Source organism: Canis lupus, chromosome 38 (genome assembly GCF_011100685.1).
Source record: "Canis lupus familiaris isolate Mischka breed German Shepherd chromosome 38, alternate assembly UU_Cfam_GSD_1.0, whole genome shotgun sequence".
Classification (NCBI taxonomy): domain Eukaryota; kingdom Metazoa; phylum Chordata; class Mammalia; order Carnivora; family Canidae; genus Canis; species Canis lupus.
The window spans coordinates 11,692,445-11,710,555 of NC_049259.1; the positions used below are offsets into that span (position 1 = coordinate 11,692,445).

At 37.0% G+C, this 18,111-nt stretch overlaps 1 protein-coding gene across 3 annotated transcripts in view; it reads left to right on the forward strand.

Moving 5' to 3' along the window:
* The window catches only part of KCTD3 (potassium channel tetramerization domain containing 3), a 55,422-nt gene that overhangs the window by 11,802 nt on the left and 25,509 nt on the right, over positions 1-18,111 (forward strand). For all 3 annotated transcript variants that reach the window (XM_038586121.1, XM_038586122.1, XM_038586123.1), the window contains exons 6-10: positions 132-212; positions 1,171-1,311; positions 1,772-1,862; positions 7,048-7,238; positions 16,960-17,075. In XM_038586121.1, coding sequence (XP_038442049.1) covers positions 132-212; positions 1,171-1,311; positions 1,772-1,862; positions 7,048-7,238; positions 16,960-17,075 — 620 coding nt within the window. The remainder of the gene's footprint in view (positions 1-131; positions 213-1,170; positions 1,312-1,771; positions 1,863-7,047; positions 7,239-16,959; positions 17,076-18,111) is intronic.

Genomic DNA, 18,111 nt, shown 5'->3' on the forward strand with positions numbered 1-18,111 from the left:
CAACTGATTTAAGATTTAACTTAAACATTTTCTTTTCTTTCCTTACCCTCTCAAACTAGAGACAATAAAAATGGAGTACTATTTTTCTGTTTGCATGTACTCTTGACAAGTTTGCTTTGAAATGTTTTCAGTAAGAAGGCTTCTCCTGTGTGAAGAATTGGAGCGCTCATCTTGCGGCAGTGTCCTTTTTCATGGTTATTTGCCTCCACCAGGTACTTCTACTTTATTTAGTCTTTAAATTTTTTTTTTAATCAGTAAGCAAGGCACAAGCATACATAGAGGAAAGTCTCTTCCTCGATGATTGAGTTTCTCAGGTCTAAAGATCCCAGAAATGTCAAGAACTTTAACAGAAGTCATACTATCCTGTATGTCAGAGCAGGGATGTGCCAAACTTTTTCTTATCTGTAAAAGGCCAGACAGGCTCACGAGCTAGAACATCTGTGTGGCAACCACTCCATTCTGCCATTTCTGGGGAAGTGAGTAGATGAGACCAGAGCAGCTCTGTTGACATCAACAGCCCTGGCCCATAGTTTGCCAGCCCCTTTGTTCCAGGACTGGTTGTCAGTCGGCTGTCCTTTCTGTAGAACCGCAGGAGCTGTGCAGAGAGATAGGTCAGTGTACAGCAGAGAGGCAGGTGCAGCGCGTCCTCCTTGCCCCTGCCTTGGTCAGCTGAGAGACTTCTGCCTTTGCCTGTGTTAAGGTGGGCTTCTGAGCAAGATTTCCTTCCAAAAAAGATTCACCTGTCAAAAAGACACTGGAAGCAAGGGGCAATTTGGCTGTAAAGAAATTTCCATGAGTATGTTGTACCTAACACAAAGCAGCTGTACTATAAACACTGGTGACAGACTGGATGGATTAATGATTAATGGCTTATTTCAGGAACCTAGAGTTAGCTGAAAATGGAATATAATAAAGTAAAACTTATTATTTTTATTTTATTTATTACATATAACATGATAAGTATCAGAAATCTGTTAAAAGAATTTATTTCATTTTCATTTTGTTGTTTTTTATGATAATTAAATCACTTACCATAAATTGCTATATTGGAAGGTGTAGCTTGGCTGTGGTGAAATTCACATTTATATGTTTCTTTGTTATAATGTGAAATTTTGAATTTTTAGTACCTGAAACTTAGAAATAAATGTATCATATGATTTCTTTTTATAGGTATTCCCAGTCGTAAAATAAACAACACAACTAGGTCCTCTGCTGGCTCTAGGAATGGACTAAATTCTACAGAAGGTGAAGCTCGGGGAAATGGAGCCCAGCCTGCTGTCTCTGGAACCGGGGAAGAGACTGTTCGGCTAGGTAAGCAAAGACCCCAGAAACAGACAAAAAAAAAAAAAAACCAAAACCAAAAAAACCATATGTTTTTAGTTCTGAGTAATACCAAGTAATTAGTTTTTTAAAATGTAATCTTTGCCTCATCTTTCTTTTTAATATTTATATCTTGAAAAGTCTCCAGTAAGATAATTTTTACTTAAAAAGTATGTGATATCAGTTTGCTCTCAATCTCTAGACTAGGGGTTGGCAAGCTTTTTATATAAAGAAGCAGACAGTAAACATTTTAGGCTCTGTCAGAACTGTTCACCTCTGCCATTGCAGCGTGGAAACGGCCGAGGACAACATGGAAACATATGCGCGTGGCTGTGTTTCAGCAAAACTTTATCCAGATAGGTAGAAGTGATTGGAAACGGCCAATGGGCGGGCCATAGTTTACCAACCCTTGCTTTAGAACCTAAAATACTTCTTTTTCTAAACCCAACAGGATTTCCTGTGGATCCCCGAAAGGTTCTCATAGTAGCTGGCCATCACAACTGGATTGTAGCTGCATATGCCCATTTTGCTGTGTGTTACAGGTACTGTAGAACTAGTAATGGTTTACTTGTGGAGAGGGGGTCGTTTTTAATTATTGTGATTTTGGGACGCCTGGGTGGCTCAACAATGGTTGAGTGTCTGCCTTTGGCTCAGGGTGTGATCTCATGGTCCCAGGAACGAGTCCTGCGTCGGGTTCCCTGCATGGAGCCTGCTTCTCCCTCTGCCTATATCTCTGCCTCTCTCCCTGTGTCTCTCATGAATAAATAAAATCTTTTTAAAAAATGATTATTGTGATTTTATATTTATGGACTTAAGTGTTGGCTAGTCGTTGTATTTTTTTCCTGCATATTTTGCTCACTTCTGTATCTCTTCACTAGCTTTAGTTTGTTTTTATTTTTGTAACTAAGTTGGTAAGTATTACTGATAGCCTTTGTCTACTTCCCACTTGATATCAACTGTGATATCACTGGAGGTATCTTGAAGTTATTTCTTTTTGCTTATTATTATGTTCAGTTTCTGAATCATTTAACTACTATAATAAATGACTAGGCAGCATTATTAACATGAGCCCTGTTTTTCTGTCTGTAATGATTTCAGTCCTTTGTACTCCGTAGTTGGACATAGTAAGACTCTACACTCCTCATGACTATCAAATAGTTGGGAGTGAGGTAGTGAAGTGGGACAGTTGTGGGCAGAAGTGATACAGTTTAATATCTATATTGTATGAGACTTACACAGAGGTAGTTTTTTTTTTTTTTTTAAGGTAGTTTGGTTTTATTAATTCTTGCATGCTCAGAAACTAAAAGAGAATTAGGAAGAGTGTAGACTAGTGATTCTGTTTTTTAAATTGAAGAAGGGATAGGATTCTTATTTCAGAATCACTGTATACAATGATACTGATGATAGAATGGTCATAGTGGTTGTGGGAGTCTAGCCTAGACTGTGATCCCACTTAACTGCTGAAAAATAAAAGAATATATAACAATTTGTCATTACTAAGTTTAGATTTTAAAAATACCCACAATAGACTAAAAATATTTAAAATGTCTTCTAAAGTTTACAGATGACATTTTAAAAGATCCCAGATAGACTTTTCTAATCTGACTTTATGATAGGTTTGCCATATGTGTAAAAAAGCCTTTTGTAACAGTAATCTATGCTTTTTCTCTTTTCTTTTCTCTTTTTTTTTTTTTTTTTTAAGATTTTATTTATTTGCTCATAAGAGACAGAGTCAGAGACATAGGGAGAGGGAGAAGCAGGCTCCCTGTGGGGAGCCCGACGTGGGACTCGATCCCAGAATCCCGGGATCACAACCTGAGCCTAAGGCACTGAGTCACCCGGGCATCCCTCTGCTTTATATTTTCACTGTAGTAGGGATTCAGTGCAAACTTCATTTTGAGAGCATTCTGTTTTTTATTTTAATTAGTAAATGCTATGGAAATGACTTTGGATGATTTCTTTGGAGGATGACTTTTATTATTTTTTAAAGATTTTATTTATTCATGAGACACACAGAGAGAGGGGCAGAGACATAGGTATAGGGAGAAACAGGTTCCCCAAGGGGAGCCCAGTGTGGGACTCAATCCAAGGACTCCAGGACCACACCCTAGAGCCTAAGGCAGATGCTCAACCACTGAGCCACCGGGGTATCCTAGGGGATGACTTTTATATATGAAGCAAGACTGATTTGAAAGAAGGAATTTTTTTTTTAGGAAGTGTTTTGAACTAAACTTACGGATCTAAATTGAGGAAACTAAAAAAAAATAATAAATAATGTGAGGAAACTATTCTAGACTTCACCTTTTTATTTGCTTAAATATTACGTACATATTTTTATTGATAAATTGCAGAGGAATTGTGTAATAATTATAATCAGTTTTCCAGGTATAGCTGATGTTATTGCTCAGCAGTGCTAAAGATTGCTGCTTGCCAGACAGAGACATGGAGTTTTGCACAGTTTTACTCACTGGGTGACAAATAGAAGAAGGATGCTGTTACATTTCCCATTCTTTGTGTTTGCTTTTGACCATGACCTTTTGCTTTCTAATATGTATAGTGACAAAAGAAAAAGAATTGAGGACATACTCTATTTCTTCATGTACAGTTAAGTCATTTAACACAGCGGCAATAAAAAGATTGCAAAAGAAATATTCAAATTATTTTAATAGTATAATCTTTTCCACAAGTTGTTTTTCCACAGCTTTTTATATTAATAAATTTAAGACCCTAAGAAATGAAATAGTACATGGAATCCCTGTATGTTCTCAACTAGATTCTCTAATTTTCTACATTCTCAGGCTTTACTTTTATGAAGAGTAGTGGTTTCCTTTTTTTTTTTTTTTTTTTTTTAAGGTTTGTTTATTTGAGAGAGACAGCCAGCACGAATGGGAGGGGCAGAAGGAGAGGGAATCTCCAGGAGACTCCGTGCTGAGCACAAAGGCCTGATAGGGGGCTTGACCAGGGCTTGATCTCACAACGCTGAGACCTGGACCTGAGCTGAAATTCAGAGTCCAATAGATGCTCAACCAACTGCACCCCTCAGGTGCTCCAGAGTTGTGTAAATTGCTGCCCTCTTTGATCTTGCATTTCTCTTTAGATCTTTAATCCACGTGGAATTTACTTTTGCTTTATCGTGTGAGATTTAGGAATCTATTTTCTTTTCTTTCAGGTAGGTAGTAGCTAATTATGTTCTGATTATATATCACATAAATTATACTTTTGCATTGAATTTGAACGCCCTCCTTTATTTTTCTTTATGTTTATATGTATACTTGGATCTAATTTTAGACTCTTCTTTTGTTTTTCTGACGTTTAATATATTCCCATAAATTTGAAGTACAGTATTTATGTAGTAAGTTTCAAAATGTCATCAGGCATGATTGTTCCACTATTTTTTTTTTGAGATTATAATGTGGAAGATAATCCTATTCTTTGCATAGCTGTCCTGATTTTATAGTGTTGGTCCGGTGAGCAGGAGGAAGAAGATGGAGTGCTTTTCAGAGCTCATTCTGTCTTGTTTTACATATTTTTACTTTTGTATTACTTGTTTGGAAAATCATAAAGTATATATATATATATATATATATATATATTCAGCTTTGTATTTAATTTTAACTTAAAACAGAAGTATCGCATATCATATTGAATCAAATTTTTTTTTTTTTTTTAAATTTATTTATTTATGATAGTCACAGAGAGAGAGAGAGGCAGAGACATAGGCAGAGGGAGAAGCAGGCTCCATGCACCGGGAGCCCGACGTGGGATTCGATCCCAGGTCTCCAGGATTGCGCCCTGGGCCAAAGGCAGGCGCCAAACCACTGCGCCACCCAGGGATCCCTGAATCAAATTTTCTAATGTTATTCTCAAAAACGTTATCTCAAGTCTTGTACTCTTTTTCAGCATCTCTTTATTTCATAGTACCCTAATTTTTACAGAGAAAGATAACGTAGAAGTATGATCTCTGCAAAAGACTATATCACATAACAGTTTTATTGTATTTCTAAATTAATGATCACAAAATCACATTGTTCACCTCATTAAATCAATACAGCATCTCTTTATTGAACAATTAAGAGCTGAGTATATGTCTGCATCCATGTAGCAGCATATTGTCATTCTTAAAGTGCTGGCAATCCCTGCTTTGTGTCCAGTTTGACAGTTCCTAAAAGGATCTATATTTCATATCTCAGTGTTGGTAAATGCTTAGAGTTTATTAAAATGATTATTTCCATTTGCCTGTCATAACACATGTTGCCATCTGGTGGCCGAAGTGGGTAATTGCAGACCATATAATGCTTAGGAAAAATTGTACATTTTCTTTAAAAGTATTGTACATTTTCTATGTATTCCTTTGGAGTTACAGAAGTCATTAGTTCTTGCAATTAGTAAGAAGGCTGAATTGCATATTTTTGTGAATTGTGGCTGTATTTTTAAACAAAAACGAAGCTAAAGTGATTCCAGTTAGGTCTTTAGGTAATTCATCATTTATGAATACTGAATTTGTTTTTTGTGATGAATATGTCAAATAGTATATAAATAAACGGGTACTTATTTTCCTCATGTTGTGTTTATTCTCTTTAGGCAAGGCAAATAAAAGCTTTACAGTTTTGTTTTTGCATATTTGTTTGGTATAACTTTTTTTTTTTTAAATCTTTTTTTTTTTTTATAATTTGTATTTATTTATGATAGTCACAGAGAGAGAGTGAGAGACAGAGGCAGAGACACAGGCAGAGGGAGAAGCAGGCTCCATGCACCGGGAGCCCGATGTGGGATTCGATCCCAGGTCTCCAGGATCGCACCCTGGGCCGAAGGCAGGCGCCAAACCGCTGCGCCACCCAGGGATCCCATGCGCCACCCAGGGATCCCGGTATAACTTTAAAAATAGATACTCAAAGTTTATGTCACTCATTGTTGTGATTGCATTACTCTAAGTTCTGAATGTATGAAGGCTGGCTCTATAAGCATGTATAATACATGTCTGAAAGACTTAAATTCAGATAAGGCAGAAAAAAAATTATAGGTATATTTATCACAAATGAAATATTAAAGCATTTATATTCACTGAACTGCAAATCTGAACCCTGATAGGTCTTTATTTATGGGGAAAAATAGGCTTATGAAATTTTTTCATTTAGAAAGAAACCTTTTGAAATCTGAGGGTTTCCAAAGCCCTACATTTTACTCATTTGCTTGTCCAAGATACTGGAATGCATAATGGTATGTATACCAGATTACTACTTTGTCTTGGTTTGCTTGGATGGACTATCACCTTGTCACCTGAAATACCAAAAAATAATAGGTTGATTGTAGGTAGTTTCAGTTAGTAACTGAATAACTGGTTAAATCACTGAAAGGAATAATTATCCTAAAATTCTGATTTTTGTTGGCCATTCGTATCCATAGATAATGATTGTAGCACTTTTCTGTGTAGAAAAGTGAAAGAAACAATCTTTTATTTTAAGCTGTTAAAACTTTTTTCAAACTTAAAGGATTTTTCTGAACTTTGGAGAAATTCAGAACTCTGATCTCTTTTTAAGTGGTTTATATCTCCTTTGTATGTAAAAATAAGATACCTTAGGAATAATGTTCTGGCTTTGTAGAGGAAATATATTGGCAAAATTTTATATTTAATAAATATAGCTGTGATTAAAATTTTTGGTACATTCCTTTGTATTGTTTGCTTAATTGCTGCTGAGTCTCACATATGTTTCTATTCTTACTTAACAGAATTAAAGAATCTTCAGGATGGCAACAAGTGTTTACAAGCCCATATTTGGATTGGACTATTGAGCGAGTAGCTTTAAATGCAAAAGTAGTTGGAGGTCCGCATGGAGACAAAGACAAAATGGTTGCTGTTGCTTCAGAGAGTAGCATCATCTTATGGAGCGTCCAAGATGGAGGGAGCGGAAGTGAAATTGGTAGGGAAAATCTTTTTATGTTTATGCTGCAGTTTGATCTGGTATATGTAATATTCTGAAGTTTAAGAGGGATTGCCCATCTTTGTAAGAACCAACCCTGCTATTACTTAGCTAGAGCTGCTGCATCATCTTTCCAGGGTTCAGTGACAATAGGACCACTCAATACAAGAGGAAAGATCTGGTAAGAAGGGAAAAAAAAAAATGATGTTTTAGGAAAGGGGAAGAATATTTTTCCAATATGCTCTGACTGAAACCTGGCTGCTTTATGAGAATGTGCTTTTCCTGGATCCCAGGTAGTGTTGACTAATTTTTCTCCATTTTCTTATACTATGGGGCCTGAAGGCAGGGTAAATAACTTTTTTGATTTTCCTCATTTGTTGTACTTAGACCAGAAATTTCTCAAACCTTTTAATCTCAGAACTACTTTGTATCCTTAAAATGTTATTCAGGACTATCAAGAGATTTCGCTTGTGTAGATTATACCATTACTTAACATAATGGGGATTAAGACTGAAATCTTTATAAATATTAATCAGTTTAAAAATAACAATAATAAACCCATTGTATGGTAACATTGTATAACATTTTAATGAAAAATAGCTTTGTTTTCCAGAAACGTTTGTGAGAAGAGTGGCATTGGCTTATAGTTTGTAAAACCCTTTACTATTTTATTGAATTCTGATGTCTGTGTTTTTAGTGTGCTGCGTTATGGTTTTTTTGTTTTTGTTTTTTAAAGATTTTATTTACTTAAGAGAAAGGGAGAGTGTGCTCATGCATGAAAGAGCACAAGCAGTGGAGAGGGGTAAGCAGGCTGCCCATCAAGCAGGGAGCCCGACGCGGGGCTTGATCCCAGGACCCTGGGACCATGACCTGAGCTGAAGGCACCAGGCGCCCCGTGGTTGAACTATATGAAGAAAGTTTGGCTTTATGCAGATACGTAGTTAGGAGAAACATTTTTATAGTCTTTTCAGATAACCATGGCTATGCTTTTTTGCAATTGTCCTAAGCATTTGAAATTGTATCAATGAATTTTGCATACTCTGTTAAATTAAAATTCATCCATCTATTTTGTACTTTAAATGGATCTTTTATCCATGCATGATTTTGTCACATCATGCATTGGTCATTTGGAAAATGTTGGTTTACTGAGTTAGGTAGATCTTTCAAGTGTTGATATCTTTCATTGTACAACATCTCCAAAAAAACCCCAAATCACACTTATTACGTAACTACTGATCACATCCCTAAACTTCTTTGTATTGGGAAACCATCATATTCGCTATGACAGATGAAAGTTTTCCAAAATTCTAATTTTCACTTGAAACCATGAATTTTTATCATTGAAGTAACCAGCTTACTTTGTTCACTGTTGTGGTAAGTCTACCAAATACTCAAATCGGAATTGGAATTGCTAGTCCTCCTTTCAGATAAAAATGGTATTCTGTGAAAAGAACAGCTAGGTTAGCTCTCAGCTCTAGCATGCAAGGAAATACTTTTCCTTGACACAAACATAGTACTTAGTCACACAGAATATTAAGAACGCATAGTAAATTAAGTTTTAGTATTTACTAAATTAAGATTTAGTACAGATTTTTATACTGATTGCTTCATCAAGGCCATTCTGAAGTTAAATTGGCCTTTTTTTTCTTGGGAGCATGTGGCCAAGAGGAATGATTATTGGTACAGTTTGGTGTCCTTCCTTTCATTGGTGCTGAGGTACCCGCTATTCTCATCCACCTTGCATTGCACAGTCAGCACAAACGTCAGTACAGATGCTTAAGGGTAAAGCATGAGATTCATAAAAGTTTTGAACACCATGGGTATTCCGTCTGTGGCCAAACATTCACACCAAAGATCTTTAATGACAGGTTGGTGCTGATGCCAGATTAACAGAAGCAAAATACCAGGTCCAGCTACATCTGTATATTTATCTGTTTGTAGGACAAAAACATCCTGCTGGCAGGTATGTCTGCCAGGTATCTAATTCAGGGACTTACTGTGCAATTGGAAAGTGGCAACATGGTGATTTCTTTTATCTAGCAGGCAGTCAGCATTGTCACGTCTTCAAGGCCTTCTGAGCTTTACAGCAAGTGGGCGCACCTCTCTCGCCAGTGCAATGTCATAACGTACCCTGTAAGGTGCTTCAGTGCCTTTTTCATTCCCAGTTTGAAATTTTATAACAGTGTCTGGCTTTTAAAGACTTTCACATCTTTATTTATATATTTTTTTCCACTGGTGCCCCTGGGTGGCTCAGTCAGATAAAAATGTCTGCCTTCAGCTTGAGTCGTGGTCCCAGGGTCATGGGATCGAGCCCTGTATCAGGCTCCCTGCTCAGCAGGGAGTCTGCTTCTCCCACTCCCGCTCTCCCTGCTTGTGCTATCTCTGTCTCTGTCAAATAAATAAATCTTTAAAAAAATGTCTTGTTTCATAGGTATAAATAAGGCAAGTTATCACCATTTGAAGTTGTTATTTCTAATATTTATTTCCTGTTTTGCTCAGTGTTTCCCAGTCCCCTTTTCATATTACACATATATTTGTCAACACCATTAGACTTCGATGGTGCAGCTGTGGGTTGAACAGGCAAATATTGTAATTTTTTCATTTTTATTTTTTATTTTTTTTTAATTTTTTCATTTTTAAAGCCAAAAATCATCAATAAGTAGATGAAAACTATATTAGAATAAATTTATTTTAGAATAAAGTATTTTATACAGTTTCAGATAAATTTTAAAAATTTATGAGTGTTTCCAGAGCATTTTTAATAGCAATACTGCAAAACAGAACAAAATGTATATTTCTTCGTAAGCTCAAGGAAAGTTTAGATTTTAAAATAACTTATTGAACAATAATCAGCTTACAGAGATTATAGCAGCTAAAACTGAAGATAGCGGATTAAGAACATAGTGGAAGTATTTAGAACAAACTAAGTTAGTCTTGGGGAAATTTACAGTTATATCTTAAAGCTACCAACACGGAGAATTCTAGAAAACATAAGAATAAATAGATAGATTTTGTTAGCTGTCATAATGATGATTCCATGATATCATGTAGTGTCTGGAAAACTCCCCTGTACACTCTTGAGATAATAAGAGCAAAACAGTCCAATAATTCTTTAACATTACATAAAATAGTCTTGACCTCTCCGACTTCTAGACTGAATCTTGGAGACCCACAGAGATTCACATACCACACTTTGAGGATTATTGTTCTAGACCATTTTGCGTCCCTTCTCCCCCAGCTTCCCACCCCACTTCCCCAAATTTCAAATCTCATGTCATCTGGCCTTGTGCTTGGGGGATAGTCTTCAGCTTCTTCTGGGTCACTGTCCTTTATTCTTTTGAAGTAATGGGCTCTGGTTCCCAGCTCAAAAATTCTTTAACTCCATGGGGATCTTTACTTATCACTTCCCTTTTTATCAGGTTTCGATTCTGTCATTACATTCACACTAGTGTGAGCCTCAGGTTTTTTTGTACCACTTTCTTCGCTGTGAAAAACCTGGAGAAACCGCAACCCTGGCCAAATCCGCCTTTCCACTTGAATAACAAAATATGACTAGGGAAAAGAAATGCGCTCAGTACTTAGTCTCAGTTCATGACCTCTGCCCTCAAGTGGCCTTTAAAAGCTACCCAGAAGTCCTATTGCATCATCCTTTGTCATTTCTGTCACTCTCCTAAAGGACTATTTCAACTGATTGCCTTTATTTTTTTATTTTTTTATTTTTTATTTTTTTAAATCTTTTTATTTTTTATTTTTTTTAATTTACGATAGTCACACACACAGAGAGAGAGAGAGAGAGAGGCAGAGACACAGGCAGAGGGAGAAGCAGGCTCCATGCACCGGGAGCCCGATGTGGGATTCGATCCCAGGTCTCCAGGATCGCGCCCTGGGCCAAAGGCAGGCGCCAAACCGCTGCGCCACCCAGGGATCCCTGATTGCCTTTCTTTAGACTTCATGGTCATTCTCATTGAGAAAATGGAGAAGATCAACATCTGTCCATCTTGGTGTATCTGTGCTCACAATAGGGTACATTTTGGTTACTGTGATCAAGTTGTCTCTACTCTAAGGCCAGCTCCTTATATTTAGTTGAATACCAGATCCTGTTTGCTTTCACCTATGCAAGGACATTGTTCCAGTGGCTCTTCTTCTCTCTCTTTCATTGTACTGTGCACTCTGTTGGATCATTTCCACCAGCATACAACCATGCTGAAATTCTGTTAAGAATAGCAATAAAAACTACCCTACAGTCTCTTCCGGTTTTTGCTCCATTTTTCTGTTTTCCTAAAGCAAAAGAAAGGAGTCTGATCTTGGTTCTGTGTCCTCTTCTGTTCTTTTTTGAAGTTGCTCTAATCATTCTTTTGCCCTCACCACTTCATGAAACTGTTCTTGCTAGTATTACCTGTGGTCTGTACTCTGCTAAATCCTATGGTCCTTTCTTGGTCTCATTTTATTAAAACTTTAGAGCTGTCATTTGATACATTTAGTGAGTCATTTTGAAGACTTTTTTCCCTGGGTTTCCAGGAGACTGTATAATCATGATTTGTATCCTCCCTCTTTATTTCTTCTCAGTTCCTTTTAATAGTTCTTCCTCATTTGACTGACTTCAAAATGTTGGAGTATCCTGGAGCTCAGTCCTTGGATTTCATCTTTCCTCTATATTTATTCTGTTGGTGATTTCATATACTCTAATGGCTTTGGATTCTGTGTGCTGATGACTTGCATGTTCATATAGCTAATCTGGTCCCCTGCTCTTAACTTCAGAATTATGTTTCTGTGAGGGGTCCCTATGACCATTTCCAGGTTCCATGATTTACTAGGAAGACTTACAGGATGCAGCAAGAACTACTTAGAGTTAGGATTTATTACAGTGAAAACACACAAAGCAAAGTCAGCCAAAAAGACATGGGGTGAATTCCAGTGGAAACCAGGTATAAGCTTTCAAGAGTTCTCCTGCAGTGGTGTCTCAAAGGACAGGCTTAATATCTCCAGCAATGAATTGTAACAAAGCTGTGTGATGGCTACCAGGGAAGCACATTAGACACCTGGTGCCCAGGTTTATTACTGGAGCCTAGTCACACAGGCCCCCTCTCCCTAGCACATATAAAATGTCCAGATTTCCAAAAGGAAACCAGGCGTTCATCGCTTCTCAGCCTTTTAGCTAAGATCAAGTGTAGGAAACCAGGCATTCAGCATAAATCCCATTGTGGACACAGTTGAGTTTTTTATCACCATGGATTAGGTTTCTTGTCTGGGATTTCCTGAGTGGAATTACATAGTATGTATTCTTTTGTGTCTGGCTTCTTTCATTTAACATAGTGTTTCTGAAATTCATCTATATTGTATGTATCAGTGGTCTGTTCTTTTTATTGCTGAGTAATATTCCATTGAATTAGGATGCCAGAATTTGTCTATACATTTATCTGCTCATGGACATTTAGTTTATTTCCAATTCAGGGGTGTTATGAATTCAAGAAAAAGTCTTTCTCTGGACATGTTTTCTTTTCTGTTTTTGTTTTGTGTATATGTTTTCTCAAGGTAAATAACCTAACAGTGGAATTTTTGGGTCATGTGAAACATGTATGCTTAATGTTATAAGAAACAACCTGGCTTCCAGAGTGGTTGTATTATTTTACATTTCTGCCAGCAGTGTATGGGGTGAGTTATGAAGTGTTTTTTTTTTTTTTTTTTGAAGTGTTTTAATTATATTTCCCTGTTGATTAATGATATTGAATATCTTTTCATGTGCTTATTGACCATTTGTATTACTTCCTTTGGGAAGTGTCTTAAAGTCATTGTTCTCTTTTTTGAGTTTGTCATCCTATTGATTTATAATAGTTCTCTATCCCAGATTAGAGGTGTGCAACTAGGGATAATAATTATCCCCTAGGGGGCATGTGGAAATGTCTGGAGACAGTTTTGATTGGCACAGCTAAGGGAATTCTCAGTGTATGTGTCTCTCTGTCTTCCTCCCTCCCTCCCTCCCTCCTTCCCTCACCTTCCCTTCTACTCCAGGGCCTATCCCTTTCTCTTCTCCTTTCTTCTTTCTGGAACTAGTTTTCTATTAGACCACGTGATACTGGCCTAGAGATCACTGAAACATTATTTTGTTGTTGTTTTCCATTTCTTTATTTCTCATTCTTTAGATAAATTTTTTGATCTGTCTTTAATTTTCTTCAGCCTATTTTCTTCAATATTCACTCTGTGGTTAAGCCCATGTAGTGAGTTTTTCATTTGAGATATAGGACTCCTAAGCTCTAAAATTAACTCTGGATTCCAGTTTAGTTTGTTTCTCTGCTGAGATTTCTAATCTTTTTACTTATTATGTTCTACTTTTTATTAAATCCAACATATTCATTACAGGTGTTTCATTTTTTTTTTCACTTTAATTCCAATATCTAGATCATCTCATATTTTAATTTTGGGTCACATTTTCTTGCCCTATATGTCTAGGAAGTTTTGATTATATGTTGGACATGTATGTGATACTTTATGTAAGGGACATGGGATGCTGTCTTCCTTTAAAATATATGTTTTATCCTGGCAGGCACTTAAATTACTGCAGGGTCTTCTTGATCCTGCTAGGCTAGTTGTTATGCTTTGTAAGGGAAGGTAGCCTCCCACTGCTTTATTTTTTGTTTCAGGGCTTGGCGGCTTTTCAAGGGTGTGGTCCTTATTCCAAAGGGCTGTGTTTTGGGAGTCTTCACTGAAGGAATATCTGAGGTGTTCTGCAAGGGTTCTCTACTCCCACTGAGCCCGGATTCCTGGCGTCTGCCCGTGTAACCTTTGTCATCTCCACTCAGTGCTCAGTCCTCTAGCAGCCTCTCTTCTGTTTTGGGGGATTCTTCGATTCTTTCCCTGCCTAGGTGCAGTCCGGCCTCTACCAGTGCATAGGAAACTCCTAGGGGGCATGTGGAAAGTCTGGAGACATTTTGAAGTCTCCTGTGCAATTTCTGTGCCCTCCCCACGCCCACCCTGGTGCAGTTGCCCCCTTCCTTCTAACTTGCTCACCAGTTCTAGCCACCAGGGGCTGTGCACTCTGATCTCAGGCTCTTCATGATTCAGGGAAAGCATCTGTCTGCACTTGAATTTCACCTCTCTGTGGTAGGGCCAGAAAGCCAGGATGAACTCAGGGCTTCTCTTGGCTATTTCTCATCTCTCCGTCTTCTGCTGCCTGTCATCTGGTGTCTGGAAACAGCTGCCTCAGGTGTTTTGGCCAGTATGTTGTCGTTGTGGCCCCATGAGGAATGATCTGATGCCAGTCTTTATTCCATATGACTGGAGTGGAAGTCCTCCCTAGCAACTTTAGAAAAAAAGTCTTATCGTTAAATTTTTAAAATTATGATACACTAGTAATGATACAGAGAGAAAGTAAGCGGTGGTTTTTTCCCCCTCTTTTTACAGGTAGCCACTGTAACATACCAGCAAGGGAAGGAGATTTTATGCCTTGCTTTATTTTCAAAGGCTAGTGTGGCAGGGAGCTATGTTACAAGATGGTACATAGTAATTTGTTCATGTCCAGTAAAAGAAACCATTTATTATTACAAATGTTCTTCAGAACTTGACAACATCATCCAAAGAGAATTGCTAGGGCCGGTATGTCTGTGATGGAGTTCTTCCAGAGGCTGAACTCCTTTCATTATAACTTGTATAAGGCAGTGCTGCTAGATTGCTGCTATAAGCAATATTGTGCTGAAAGGGTCCCGGAAGACAGGAACTTGTCATTACTTAACACTGTGTCTTCCCTGTGGATAGTGGCCAAGATTGTTGAGCCTAAGTAGGAGTGACACTTTAAATTTCTTGAGATCATTCAGAATGTCTTCCTTGATTTTCCAGAACCTCATCCTTCTCTATAAAGTAATGTTGGATGTTAGTTGGTTTTGTTTTTATGTCTACTTTTCCCGTGGGCCATAGTCCTGAATATAGGTGGTTTCAGATGTTCTAAATCATTGTTTGGCCTCAAAATTAAAGCACTTCTTAAAATTGTGTGTGAAATGAGGATTTTTTTACTCTGAAGTGGCAAGTTTATTTCTCAGACAATCTGGTCAAAGAGTTTATTGGCTTTTTGTGTGTCTGTTATATTTTATTTTTGCTGAATTTCTTTTTGATTGGGCTGAGATGGTATATTCATGTGTATAAATACATATTTATATACAAGTTTTAAAATATATATATATATAGAAAATATTCCTAGCAGTACTCACCAATCTTTTTTTTTCTTTTCTTTTTGTCCAGTGTATGTCGTTTTTCCTCTTGCAAGGCACTTGGCTTTTTCAAGATTGTTTAAGCATTTCTTTTCTTTTTCTTTTTCTTTTTTTTTTTTTTTTCTTTTTTTTAACTAATCTCTATACCCAGCACAACTCAAATGCACTACCCCCAAGATCAAGAGTCACTCTTGGCTGACTGCCAGGCCACCCCTGGTTAAGAATTTTTAAGGTGTTATTTATTGCTGCTCGTTTTGTCTTAGATGTAGTAAAGTTGTGAACAGAAAGAAATACCCTGCACTGGTGTAAGAGTAACAGAAATCCGTTATCTTTTCTGGCTTATGCTTTTTAAAAAAATTTTTTTTGGCTTATGTTTTTTTTTTGGCTTATCTTTTAATACATGCTGCAATTGGAATTAATTGGTTTGTTTCTTCAAAGCCTTATGCATCGTTTTTCTCTTATAGATTGTCCAGAAACAACTGTAAAGGCCATAATGCCATACCACGGTGACCCTAGAATTCTCTCCTTTAGATACTCTTGTGTCTTTTGCTCTTAATGTGGTATATTTGCTCCCTACAACCTCCTTCCCCTACATCCTGTCTTCCCTTTTCTCTAATTCCCTGGGCTTGCCCATTCCTGACCCCCATTTGACAGACTGTTTACCTTTAAAAAAAAAAAAAAAAAAACTCAGTTGGATTTTTTTTCTGAGAAATATCCTTAACCCTGTTTTCTTACCGTCCTTTACTCCTCTGGATGTTGCTTGACCTTGTATATCCTTCAGCTATTGTTGCATTATGTTATAGTTGGTTGTTTGCACTTTTTTGTCTTTTAAACCATAAGTACCTAGTAATATCCTGTCTTTTCATGTTGTTTAATCCCATGGCCTAATATAATGCCTTTTGAATGAATTAAATTGAGATCTGCAAAGCTGGGAAACAAGGAGTTTAAAATAATTTCTGAATAAAGGCCTGAATGTATGTTTTTAGTAAGATTTCTTGCTGCTTTTTTTTTTCTTTTCTGTGTGTGTGTGTGTCCAGATTTCTAGAAATGTTCTAGGTAGTTGAGTCTGCCAAGTTTGTGTCTTCAGATCAGTGGTTCCCAGATACTGAGTTCATTATTAGCAAGCTGTAGCTAAATGTCTTATAGATTTTATAAAAATGTAGTGGGTTATCTGATTTAGCAGGCTTGGGATGAATCTTGGGAATCTTTTTATTTTGTTCACTTTAAATCTACCTGGTTATTTTGCTGGTTACCCAAGTGTGGGAACCATAGCTTCAGATAATACAATGTTTTATCAGTGTGAGATTCCTTAGGGCAGATTTTATCTGTGTTAGGAGTTTTGCAAGCTGCTTAAGAGCTTACTGAGTTTCTTATTTTTGGTCCCCAAAGTGTTTAGTGTGTATAACTTAGGGAAACAAAAACAAGTTTAAATTAGTCACCTTCACAATGTTTTTGATGTGGGTTTTGATTAATTCTAAAGATGGTGACTGTTTAACCTCTTTATTTTTTTCTTACCATTTAAGGAGTGTTCAGCCTTGGCGTTCCTGTAGATGCTCTCTTCTTTATCGGTAACCAGTTGGTGGCTACGAGCCATACGGGGAAAGTGGGAGTGTGGAATGCTGTCACTCAGCACTGGCAGGTTGGTTTTCACTAAAGCCTACTACAGAAATGAAAGTGTTTCTGAAACTCATGCTAATTATGCATTTGCTTTATTTTTGTGAAATTATTAATAGTGTTTGTTGTACGTACTTCTTATTGAGGTGTAATTGACATAGATTAGTTTCAGATGGTAGAGCATAATGATTTGATATTTGTCTGTATTGCAAGATGATCACAATAATTCTAGTTAACATCTTTTACCAGATGCAGTTAGAGAATTTTTTCTTTATTGTAATGAGAATTTTTAAGATTCACTCTCCTAGCAACTTTCAGATATACACTACTAGAGTTGTCAGGCTGTATATTATATCCCCATGACTTATTCTATAAATGGAAGATTTTTGTTTTGTTTTGTTTTTCTTTTTTCCTAAGTAGTCTCCACACCTTACTGTGGGGCTTGAACTTAAGACGCTGAGATCAGGAGTCTCATGCTCTACTGACCGAGTCAACCAGACACTACTTTTGCTTGCTTGTTTGTTTTAAGTTTGTACCTTTTGATTTCCTTCGCCCAGTTGACCCACCCTCCACTCCTGCCTCTGGCAACTACCATTCAGTCTTATTGTATTATTTATCTATTGTTTGGTTTTTATTTTATTTTGTTTGCTTGTTTTTAGGTTCCACATAAATGAGGTCATAGGAATTTGTCTTTCTTTCTCTGTCTGACTTATTTCATAATACCTGCAAGGTCCATACATATTATTGTAAATGACATGATTTCTTTTTGTGATCGAATAATATTCCATTGTATATATTCTACATGTTTTTTTATTAATTTATTTTTTATTGGTGTTCAATTTGCCAATATATAGAATAACATCCAGTGCTCATCCCATCAAGTGCCCCCTTCAGTGCCTGTCACCCAGTCACCCCCACCCCCCGCCCACCTCCCTTTCTACCACCCCTAGTTCATTTCCCAGAGTTAGGAGTCTCTCATGTTCTGTCTCCCTTTCTGATATTTCCCACTCATTTTTTTTCTCTTTTCCCCTTTATTCCCTTTCACTGTTTTTTATATTCCC